Here is an 11791-nt window from a genome sequence, read left to right as displayed (position 1 = left end):
ATAAAAACCATCTGATATGTATTTGATTTAGTAGCACATGTGGAACAAATCTGGTTTTTGCTTTTGTTTGTTTGCATGAAAAGATCAGAATTGAGCTGTTCAATCTGCCATGGAAAAGTTGGATATGTGCTGTAAATATGGGAAAAAAAATTAAAACGGATTTGGGTGACATTTGCCTGTTGTGTGAATGTAACATAATATTAATGTATCTTAAAATTCAAGAAAGTTCTTCCAGTTTTAACTAAATAGTGCCCAGTAGAGGCCAGGTGTTGAACTAAAACTTTGATTAAATCCATAATGGAAACGTATCTTGCTTAAAATAAAAATAAAAAAACAATGTTGAGTATTGTGCAAAACGAAAAACAGAAAATGTAGCCCTCACTGCTAATGAACATTTTTTATTTTATTTTATTTTTGACAAAAAAGTGAGGGGGAAAAAAAACTGGCAATCCCTACCATCCATCTTTTTTTGTTCCACCACTAAGATAGTGAGAAGTTTGTGGCTATAATAAGACAAAATGTGGAAAGGATCAAGGAGGAGGAAGGCATTTGCAAAGCACCATGTGCTGAACACTTTGAAGTCCTCTTCTTGTTCCCCTTCTGCATTTTCTTTTTCCCATGGCTCGCTTTCACAGCTTTGGGACACAGAGGACTGCTTCCGCCAACGGTACGACAGAAAAAAACAAAACAAAACAAAAAAAAGGGGGCAGGGTCAGGGGAGGCGTTTGATGTTTGATGACTGAATACGGCCCTCGATTTCACCCTCTCTCGGCTCCCAACAACAGACAGTGGGAATGAGGGGAGCAGAGGAACGGAGGCACAGAGCAGAAATAGAAATGAGCCTATTGGGGGAGCGAACCCCCGCCAGCTGGAAGAAAAGCCCTTTCTCTCCACGTTTCTTGGGCTCTTTCTTTCGGCCGTGCTCACACTGGGAACCATCTTGGCTGGACGTCATCTTTTCATCCTGCAGGTTGATGATTGCTTGCCTAGCGCCACAAAGGCTTCTCTCTCGCTCCAATTTCACAAATCGCTAACTTGATATAGAACAGCTCAGTTATGGGCAAAGAAACTCGTACAACTTTCACACATAACTAGTCAGATGCACCTGAACGATATGGCTGACTGATCTCCTTGGCATGAGCTCGACGTCTACAGCGTCCTTTCGACAATCTAATTATTCAACATCTCTTTGTTAAAAACAGATTCGCTCCCAGAAGTTGCAGGACATCATCCCCTGAGGATTAGAGCTCCACAGGGCAGTCGCTAGCACTGAAGCCAAACATCAGTCAGCGGCCTGGTCCTGTGATTATCCTGTTCCGCCATTATTAGACCAAGGAGCTAATTACCAGAGGATACTCTGAAAGGAAGCTCTGGAGCATCATGATCCAAATTGTGGAGGATTACACTCTTGAAGTCCTGAACAAACCAGGAACCACTATTATCACTTGGATATCTCGTTTGTTTCCAGGTTTTGGTGATAGAATAAGGGTGTTTTCACACCTGGTTGTCTGGTAGACTCAGTTTGATTGGGGACCAAAGTTGTTACATTTTCAGCTGGTTCCACTTTCACACTGAATTGAGTCAAACGATCCAGCCTTCTACCCTCCCGTCTGTGGTGGCACTTCACCAAGAACTACTGAACAAAACAAAACAAAAACCTCCAAAGAAGACATGAGCCAAATTCCTTCTTGTAAACAAAAATAAAGAGTAGCGCCAAATTTTGGCGGTCATAAGAGTTCTGTTTTGTCTTTGGTAAAAGCTATTTCTCCCGCTAGTGATAGACTCTTACATTTGTTTTGGTTGTATCTACCCAGAACGCCTTGCACTAACGTGCACTTCCTGCTTTTTTTCTAGTGGTCTCTTGTCCGCTTCCGTCCAATATGCGTTCAACTGAACCGAGAGCTAGGTCTTTAGGCGAACCAGAGTTTGATTGGGACTCACACCTTCCCAAAGAAACCAGACATTGTTGGCAAACAAACTAGAGTTCAGTTAAAGCGGACCAAACATCATTTTAATTGATGCACCCTGACGTACGAGGGTTTTGCGGTTCAAAAAAGCGTAGTTGTAGTTGGAAGTGTAGAGTAAGTAAGGACTTGGATAGACACTTTTGATTTGAACAGAAACATTTCTTCTATTCTCCTGTTTTCAAAGAGCAGCAGAAAGAGTCTCAGGACAAGGGAGTGAAATGGAGGGGGTGGGAATGAATGTGGGGAAGATACTCACAGCTTGTTGAGCTTGTCCAATCCAGCGAAGGCCCCATTGGTGTCCTCTATTGTGCCAGAGATGTCGTTATGGTCCAACTCCCTGCAGAGAGAAGGAGAGTAGAGAGGGAGGGGTAAGAAGGACCAAAAGGAAATGGACGGGGATGGGGGTCTGTCTACGGGGAAGAGTTTCCCAGCCCTGAAAGTTATGGGTTGCCTGCTCACCCCCGCTCCAACCCTCCCTCCCCCCCATCTGCACCTGGCCTGAAGAGCCCCTCTGCTGCTCTGCTCTGCCAACTGAGCAAATTCTTTCCTTCAAGAGGGATGGAGAAGTGCATGTAAGGACGCAAGCCCCCGATGCAAGGGAACGTATGTTTAATTCATGATGGCATGGAGGGGACTGGCGAGAGCACAATGCCTCGTCGGAGGCGGGCAATTGGGAGTAATGGTGGCAGGTAGGGTACGTCCAAGACTCTTAATGGCGGTAGGGGGCCACGCTTGGCCATGGTCAGGCAGATAGACAATGGAATCAATAGAGAAGAGGGACTTCTTTTACAGCGCATTGGGAGCTTGTGAATGCATCTGTGAGGTGCAACAAACTCTCAGATGAAGTCATCGCTGAGGAGAAGCCACGACTTGCCCCTTCCACATGAAGATCAAACACATCAAACTCGGAGACTCCTCTGAATCAACAAAGGCCTTCCTCCGATCTTGAGAAACCCATTTGAGGCTGATGGTCAGCTGCACCTCCTTCTCCCTTTACCAGGACCCCTTTCAAGCATCTTTTATTCCTCCCTTTTCCCCCCTCCGTTTCTTTTCAGCCTCCACTGGCTGCTGCTTTTGGTATGGGGCTCGACTAGGCCTGCCAATTTCCAACACTTTCTGGCTGGCTGGATCTGAATCGCCGTTGCCTTGTTAAAGCAAAGCCAGGGGTGGGTGGGTGAGTGAGCCGCCGTGGAGCTGAGGGACCGGCGGAAAAAGGGGGTGGACCCCAATGAGCCAGCGACTCCTGTGGCCGAATTAGAGGGCAGGCTGGCTTGTTTAGAGCTTTCACACCCCAATGTGGGCTCCAGCCCCATGCCAGCACAACCAGCGGCACATACCCAATTAAAGCTCCCCCAGCTCTTTTTCAGAGCCCTGCCTATGCCCGTCCTCCCCTGCACTGATTAGATTAGGCCTGCCTCAAGAGACAAAGAGGGCAGAGGACAAGGACAGGAGGGTCTTCAAAAACATCCTGCAAAACTAAAAATGGAACAGAAAAGTATTCATACGTTTGGTATTTTCTCCCACTTTCTCATGTTACAAGTGCAAACTTGTATTTCATTGGGAGGTTTTTGTGTAACACCTCTTTTTGCTGCATCAGCTCGTTTGGGGTATGTTTCCACAAGCTTTGCACGGCTAAGTACTGATATTTTTGCCCATTCATCTTTGCAAAATACCTGTAAACATCAATTCACTTGTTTGCATAGAACTGTATTTAGGGGTATTGCATTAAAAAAAGTTGTAGATTTTACACATGCAACTGTTTTTCTTACACTTCTGAATAGTAGATCTATAACAGGGGTCTGACACTTAAGTGGCTTTTTAAACTCTAACTTTGGCTATGAGTAAATTTGAGTAACTTTTAGAACTGTATAGGCAATAAATATATGCCTTTCCAGTTTCTCTTACATATTGAATGTTTATGTGAAATATTTTTTCCCTTTAGGTTGCAAAGTACAAGGAGTTTTATTTTTAATATCCATTTGAAATTTGAAGGTTCTCTGAAAAAAATTCAATCATTTAACTTTTATAGAAACATTTGACGATTTGTAAAAACTGGTCATTTTGCTTTGAACAGTCAAATATACAAATCGAATGCAAAAATGGCTCAGTGTTGTAAAGGCTGCTGACCTCTGCCTGATCTATGACGCAACGCCCTCATAAAATATATTAAGATTTGTGGCTGTAATGTGGAAAAGTATATGGGTAGGAATACCTTGGCAAAGCGCATTAAGTGTTTTTCATGCGATAACACGCAGGGATAATAGCACAAGCAGAAGATTACTAAAAAAAACAAAAAATAGAGAAATAAAGGAAAATATGGGTGATTAAACACCAGAATTAAAAACATGGGAAAAGAGCCTAGAGCTCATCAAAACTGCTCGTCTCTTCCCTCTGTGACCAGTAAACAAGCCCCCAGTGTGTCACAGAGAGAGAGATGGCGCGAGAGAGAGAGAGAGAGACAGAGAGAGAGATGGCGCGAGAGAGAGAGAGAGAGAGACCAGTGTTTGGCAGATCAGCCTGCTGTGAGAGAGCTCATCTATGGAGATCTGGCTCTGCTTTTTGTGTTGTGTTTTTTTTTTTGTTTTTTTTTCCTAGCAGAGCCAACTAAACTGTAGTTAAGAACCAAGACCCAAAAGGCTTTGACGGATTTATCCATCGACTTTTTCTCCCTTTATTGTATTTTGGCACCTTGTGTAAAAGGTGGAAGAAAAAGTCTTTATCCTCAAGTTCTAGACGCATGGAGGCATATCAACAAAGCAACGCTTTCAAGTCCAAGCTTGTCCAGACACCAAACCGGAGAAAACGAGGAAAAGAAAGGCAGGAAAAAGCAACAAATGGCAACTGAAAATAAAATAAAACGGCATGAATATAGATTAATGCTAATCAGCCCCTACAGGATGTTACAGTGTTTTGTGAGTCGATATTCGTGGCACCTTTTTTAAAAAAAAAATTGCAGTTTTTTTTTTTTTACTTTATTTTTGTCATAACATCGTCTTCCAAAAAAGTTGAAATAGATGCACATAACCTTCCTGAAAAAGGCAAGTTTTTGTCAATGTTAAAAGCGCAAACAACATTTACAATACAAATAAAATCAAGTCCTGAGGAGGATTCAAAGTGCAAAAGAAGAACTTCATATTGGTCATCCAAGGTAACATGAAGCAATTAGGCAGTTTAAGCAAATCCTACAGAACGGATTTAGCAATAAAAACAAAAAGCAAATGTTACAGTTTAGCATCACACCTGCCTCATCTTGCAGGCTTGTCTTTCAAAAGACGCCATGAAACAGGAAGTTAAATTGAAAGATTGCTAAGGGGGATTGGTCAAAATTCGGCAGAGTTGCAGTGGTTGGTCAGAAAACGTTAAGGTGATCGGTCAGATTTGCAGAAAGGTTGTGCAGACTGTTGGACAATGCAAGTCTGCACAAAATTAGTGAATCATGAGTGAATTTGCATTAACATTTGCAATCACAACTTCCTGGAGCGACTGACTAATAGGACACTTTGTAAAGGGAATACTTGGGCATAAATATCAAATATCACACATGCAAAACCGATATTTAACAGCTCAGCTTTCACTGCTCCCAAGTGGAACGTCTAACCTTATCTCTTCATCAGGGGCGAGAGAGAGAGAGAGAGAGAGGGAGGGGGGGTTATTTGAGGTTTGGTAATATCGGCTCAGGGTGGTGCACTTACAGGACTCGTAGAGCCTTGAGGCCCCTGAAGGCTCCCTCATTGATGTGGCTGATGGAGTTGCGGCCCAGCCGCAGTGTGTGTAGATCCCCCAGCACGGCCAGACTCCCTTCGTCCAGACGGGTCAAGTTGTTGTACGACAGATTCCTGGACAGAAGAAGACGCAGACAGAAAAAGATGGGACAGATGCAGACAGACGGGGAAGGAAAAAAAAAAAGTTTGCTGTGAGGTCTGGAAGGAGATAGATGACAGGTTTACAGAACACAAAGACAGCTTGCAACATCATTAGACTTAAATTTCACGGCTGATTTGAAAGCGCTTTCCAAGCCTGTGATGTCTGTTTTTCCGTGGTGTAACAAGCTGCTAGCAGAATGGATTCAGCAGACATGGAAGCAAAGCTGAGATCCAAATCATCAAGCAGGGAGGAAACCGTCCTGGTTGGGATGTTATGCGTCTATAATCTACATTTACACACCAACAAGAGAATGTGGTAAACCCCAGAAAATAAAACCCAATCCTAAGAATGGTAGTTAATGTGCTATTTGTTTACTCGGAAGCCTGCAGAAAACACCTACCCACACACACACGCACCCCCCCACCCCCCCTCCTGCCCCACCACCATACACACACACTCTCTCCCATGAGATAAGAACGCTAAATGAATCAAAGTTGTTTCTGTTGTTTTTGGAAAAACTGGATCTGATTTCTGTGTATTTCGGAAACAGTCGTTTCCTGACTGACACAGTTTTCATCTGAGAACATGAAGTAAAAAAAAAAACTCAGTTGGAGATTCTTTATTAGGATATTTAAACAGATTATTCTTCTTCAGTCCTTTTAATGAAAATAGTCCTACCTGACTCGCATTTCTAGTTGTTTTTAGGGAATTTTTATGATATTTTGGATACAGAAAAGAAAGTGCCAGTTAGGACTTTTGTAAAAAAAAAAAAGGAAAAAAAAAAGTAAAACAAAAAAGTTTACAGCATTTTTCAAAATGGCAGCTTTGCAATGATATTAAATCTCTTTTAACAACTGTTGCCCAAATGAAAATTATTGTGCTCACTTGAATTTTCCAGGCAATTGATAGATTTCTTATTCTGACAGGTTTACTGGTGCATCTCTTCAGTTTTTTTTTACCTTTTGTCTGTTGCTAAACATTGCATCTTAATTATCATGAATCCTCCAGCAGAAACTTTCCAACAGTCCCTCAAAGACATTATTGTCATTTTATTGCCCCTCTCTGTGGCCCTCTGTGTGCCGGTCTCTGTGGCCAGCCCTCAGGTCTGCTTGACCAGCCATGTGTGCAGAGATTCCCCCCACTGATGACCGGCTCAGCCAGGCGCAGTGGGAATGCAATAACAGCCTCCTCATAAAGACGAGTCACTCGCCTCTATCAGCTGCGAGGCTCATCGCAGCTCTATAGATAATAAAACTCGTGCGAGCTGGGGTGGGGAGAGCAGAGCACCGGGAGCAATCTGCCATTCATAAGATGTGCACACAGGAAGCAGCGCCGAGATACACAGAGCAAACTCGAATGCACGCCGTCCACCACTTTATCCCCTCAGACCGCTCGGCGTAAACAAGCCGCGGCGCCACGGACGGCAGAGGCTACCTCACGGTTCGCGACGCCCCAAGCCGAGCGAAGCACTTTAAAGCGGCGTTACGACACTCGTGTCAACAGCGCAGGGGAGAGGGAGAGACCTGGGGATAATAACTCGGGAGACAAAGGCTGAAGAGGCAATCCTTGAGTGTAATTACCACAGCACAAACAACAGGGGATTACACGGCCCTTTGCCGAAACCTCAAGCTTCGGAGACGAGTACAAAAACTCTTGTTGAAGGGCTTGTGTCCCGTTGAGCCCGGCTCTAATTATGGGATAAACAGGCTTATCCTGAGAACGACGTGGCGTATAGAGTGTTAAAGGAAAATGTGATCTAACCCTGGGCGAAGGCCTTGACAGCGAGAGTTGGGTTACTGAAAAAAGAAAAAAAAACCCACTAAAGCACAACTCGATCTGTCCTCCAGGTATCCTGGTTTTTTTTTTTTTTTGTTGTTGTTTTTTTGGGATTGTCTTTTTCGAAAGGTTCAGGCTCGTTAACCTGCGAGGACTTACAGTTCCCTCAGCCTCTGGCAGAACTTCCAGCCGTCGGGGTTGATGCGGGCTATGGAGTTGTTGCTGAGGAAGAGCTGCGTGAGGGAGCTCAGGCCGTACAGGGAGCCGCTGTTCACCTCTGTCAGGTTGTTGTACTCCAGGTGCCTGCAGGAAGTACATTTTAGGAGAAAACAACAGCAGTGAGCATGTCCTCTCCAACAGGTTCGAGCATTCCTTGTCTCAAATTTAAGACGAGGAAATGCTAATTTGTTTAACTTACAGGACTTTCATTTTGGACAGGTTCCAGAAGGCGCCGTCAGTCAGTTTGCTGATGCTGTTCCTCTGCAGTTTCAGCACCTCCAGACTGGACAGACCCTGGAAGGTCAGACCCTCGATCTGAAGGATCCGGTTCCTGTTCAGCTCCCTGCAGGGTGGACGGACAGACACGGCACCTCTAGTATATCACACACAGTAAACATTTTAAATCAGAGAAACAACCTGGAGCTAGGTGATTAATTGTTGGTTTTTGAAGATTTCATTTTTTGGGGGAAAAAAATCTGGATTATTTTTTTTTTTTTTCTTCCAATGAACTCCTTGTGTTTTTTTATTTCAGAGTGATGTCAGAAAAAAGGACAGCCATTGTGTTTGACATGCCTGTTTTCCAACTTCTATTTATTGGTAATTGAATTCAGGTCGACTCTGCGTCAGAGTATTAAGGCTGGGCAACAAAATGATTCCTTATTACGAGATTAAAGCTGTAATATTAGTAAAATGAAGAAGAAATTTTATGAGAACTTCTACACAAAAAAACAAAAAGTTCAACTGAGGGACTTTGAGCATCTTGTGAAGTTAGTATGAGTTTTACAGTTTTACAGTGATACTTAATAGAAATACTTAATCTTTTGACACCATGATTGTGTGAACAAATGTCTATTTTGAAGAAAGAATCACACAGAATGGGCTGGTCATGTCAGATTTCGATAAGAAGCTTTTTTCATTAAAATAACTTTTTTTCCCCTGATTTTAAGACATTTTTCCTGGTAAAATTGTCTCTTCATTCTGCTAATTTTTTGATTTTACTCCCGTAATTAAACCAATATTTTCGTAGCCTTGCCCTAATACTCCGTTGTATAACTCACAGAAGGGACGATTGAAGTAAAAACAACTCTTTGAAAATATTTTCTGTCATTTGAAATTTAGTTTTTTAGCATAAAACAGCACACAAAAAAATCTGAAAATCAGATTTCATTTCTAAGCCATATTGCTCAGCCCTATAACAACCTTATGAACCACTGAATCCACTTGGTGACATCAAGAAACTTAGCTGTAATAAATAAAGTTACCAAAAAAAAAAACAGCATAAGATGCAGAAACTACACGTAGTCTCTTCTTGTATGCAACATTAAACTGTGCAGCTGCTGCGTTTGAAGGCTTTAAAAGCCCCCAGGGCTTCCGGAGACAAACATCCATGCAGGTTCTTTTATGTCTCGCATGCATCACCGCCAGCATCTGGAGATACAGTGTCACCCGGACCACCTGTCCAACAAAAGGCACCTGAGGAACCCCAGGGCGGGACTCCCATTACACGAGCGGCTCCAGTCTCCGGAGTGAAGGCGTTGAGCAACGAAATGGGGGTCGTTACGCTGGAGGGAAGTCGGACGAAGATAATGGACCACGGCGCTGGGATTGAGCTAACCACTTTGGGGATATGAAGGAAGGCAGTAAATCACTAATAATACAACTCTGGTGTTTACCTTGTCAGGCCTTATCCATCCCTGGAGGTATAGCTCACACTAACAGCGTTCTAAATGTTAAACACACAGCGCTCAATCAACAGACACCAGGAAGCCACTCCTCGACCCAAACTCTTAAATCCTCTCGGTTTTCTCAAGTCTCCGAAAGATACACAAGGGAAGCGCCATTCGTTTCCTGGCCTGACTGTAGAGGTGAACTGGTTACGCAGATTTAAACACCTTTCAACGCACAAACCGTGATTTAAAAAAAGAGAGAGAGAAAGAGCGGTACTCACAGCTGGGTGAGTCTCGGGAGCTGGAAGGCTCGGATCGGGATCTGGCTGATGCGGTTTCGGCTCAGTCTCAGAACCTGCAGCGTTGAACCCAGGTGATCCAGCGCTCCGAGTTGCAGTGTGCTGATCTTGTTGTTGCTCAGGTATCTGAAAAAAGAACAAAGATTTACAACAAGCCATGGCGGCCAGCAGTCTTCTGAATGCCGATAAAAACACACACACACACACACACACACACACACACACACACACACAAAAATCAGAACCGTCTGTCTCACGCGGTACTCACAGGTCTCTGATTTGAAGTCTGGCAGGAAAGCCGTCCCCCCGCAGGTCGGTAATGTCATTATTGCTCAGGTCCAGAGTTTCCACGGAAACCAGCTCCGTGGTTCGGCTGCCATCAATACTGCGGATCTTGTTATGATGTCTGAAAATAAAATAAAAAACCTTTAGCATTGGGTGTGTTATGAAAATGACTTTGCTTAACCCACGGCAAACATATCAATCAAGGCACTCCAATCCGTTCCGAGTTCCTTAAGCCCACTTAGGCACGGCGAGAGCAGGGTACACAGAACCAAGTGGCCACAAACCAAGTCCTTTAAGAGCTTCCAAGCAGAAGCTGGCCTTCTGTAAACAACTCCAAGGACACAGAAGAGGCGGTCACTGAATGTGTGATGAAATGTACTGATGGCAGCATGTTTCTGGACGCAGGGAAGTATGAGGGCGGGGTCTGACCTTTTAAAGTTGACCCCAAGAAATGTAAGCTGGCAACTGAGATGACAGGAAAACTAAAGCGAAGGACCACAGTGGAGATTAGCGACACAGAAACGTTCCGCCTGGCTTGCCGTATGTTTGGTCACGCCGCATGTGTCTAATGGAGACGTGTTTCAGCCATGTTTGGGGGGTTTTGTAAGGAACGATGCGGCTCATGTCTGCGTTTCAACAACTCAAATTTAAGATTTTTTTTTTTAAGGTTTTATTGACTCAAGTGGCCTTTATTTGATAGTTAATTGACAGGAAAGTGGGTATTGAGAGAAGGGGAAGACATAGGTCGCCAGGCCGGGAATCGAACCGGCGACTGTCACGTCGAGGACTGAGCTTAACCCCTGCACCACCACAGCACATACCAAATTTAAATTTTTTTAAAAAAACCATTATGAATGGAATTTGAGGCCAATATCAAGAGAAATGTAGAAACTTTGTCCAGCCAAGTGGTGAATTTGCAGTTACTGAAGATAGATGCATAAAGCTAGCTAGTTAGGTACCATTGTACGTCAGCAGGGAATAAACTTTGGCCTCAGTTACTTGCGTGGTCTTGTAGCATAGAGTCCCGCAAGTTGAGTTATTCAACATGGAATGTTTTTGTTGTTAGTTTGCCCTTTTTAAAACTCCTAACTGACCATTCTTCCTGTCTGAGACCATTAATTAATATTTTTGGAAGGGCAATTTTCTGTTTACAGACTTCATGATTTTATTTTCTGTTTCGATTGTATTTAGGTTTTTATATCCGTTTAACTTATTGTTTTTGGCTGTTTTGCTTACGTCTCAGGGCCATTTTAAAAGTCTTTCCTGTGTTAAATGTTCTTTAAAAATTATCATTATATTAGTCGGAAATCGTCTCAAGATGACAATATTATTGTTTATTGCTAAAATTTCGGTGACAATTTATCGTCAGGCAAGATCTGTTATTTTGACAAGCCTAGAAGCGATGCAAATAGACTGCATTAATATTTAACCAATTCCCATAATTTTGTAGAGATATAAGTAATTACATAGTAAGGAAATATCTACTTGCAAACTTCATAATGATAATGGCTGGTGTGTGTAAGTTTGTGTGTGTGTCAAAATGCAACAGAGAGCAGGTGCTCCCTAAGGAAAACTCATAAAAACAAAGCTAGTCCCTACTTCCTCTCTGGCTCTCTACCAGCAGATGAACACACACCATCAGCCACACACACTCACATCAGCCACACACACTCATTTTCTGGTGTGTGTGAGTGTGTGTGTGTGTGTGTGTGTG

General features: G+C 43.3%; 1 protein-coding gene across 2 annotated transcripts in view; it reads right to left on the bottom strand.

Moving 5' to 3' along the window:
- The window catches only part of lrig1 (leucine-rich repeats and immunoglobulin-like domains 1), a 44881-nt gene that overhangs the window by 10747 nt on the left and 22343 nt on the right, over positions 1 to 11791 (bottom strand). For both annotated transcript variants that reach the window (XM_008409562.2, XM_008409563.2), the window contains 6 exons: positions 10061 to 10198; positions 9775 to 9918; positions 8026 to 8169; positions 7767 to 7910; positions 5660 to 5803; positions 2224 to 2304 (listed from right to left, as the gene is read on the bottom strand). In XM_008409562.2, the coding sequence (XP_008407784.1) occupies positions 2224 to 2304; positions 5660 to 5803; positions 7767 to 7910; positions 8026 to 8169; positions 9775 to 9918; positions 10061 to 10198 (795 nt within the window). The remainder of the gene's footprint in view (positions 1 to 2223; positions 2305 to 5659; positions 5804 to 7766; positions 7911 to 8025; positions 8170 to 9774; positions 9919 to 10060; positions 10199 to 11791) is intronic.

This window comes from Poecilia reticulata, linkage group LG5, assembly GCF_000633615.1.
Source record: "Poecilia reticulata strain Guanapo linkage group LG5, Guppy_female_1.0+MT, whole genome shotgun sequence".
NCBI lineage: Eukaryota > Metazoa > Chordata > Actinopteri > Cyprinodontiformes > Poeciliidae > Poecilia > Poecilia reticulata.
The sequence above is the reverse complement of the archived record's forward strand: the minus strand, read 5'-3'. Positions and strand labels throughout refer to the sequence as shown.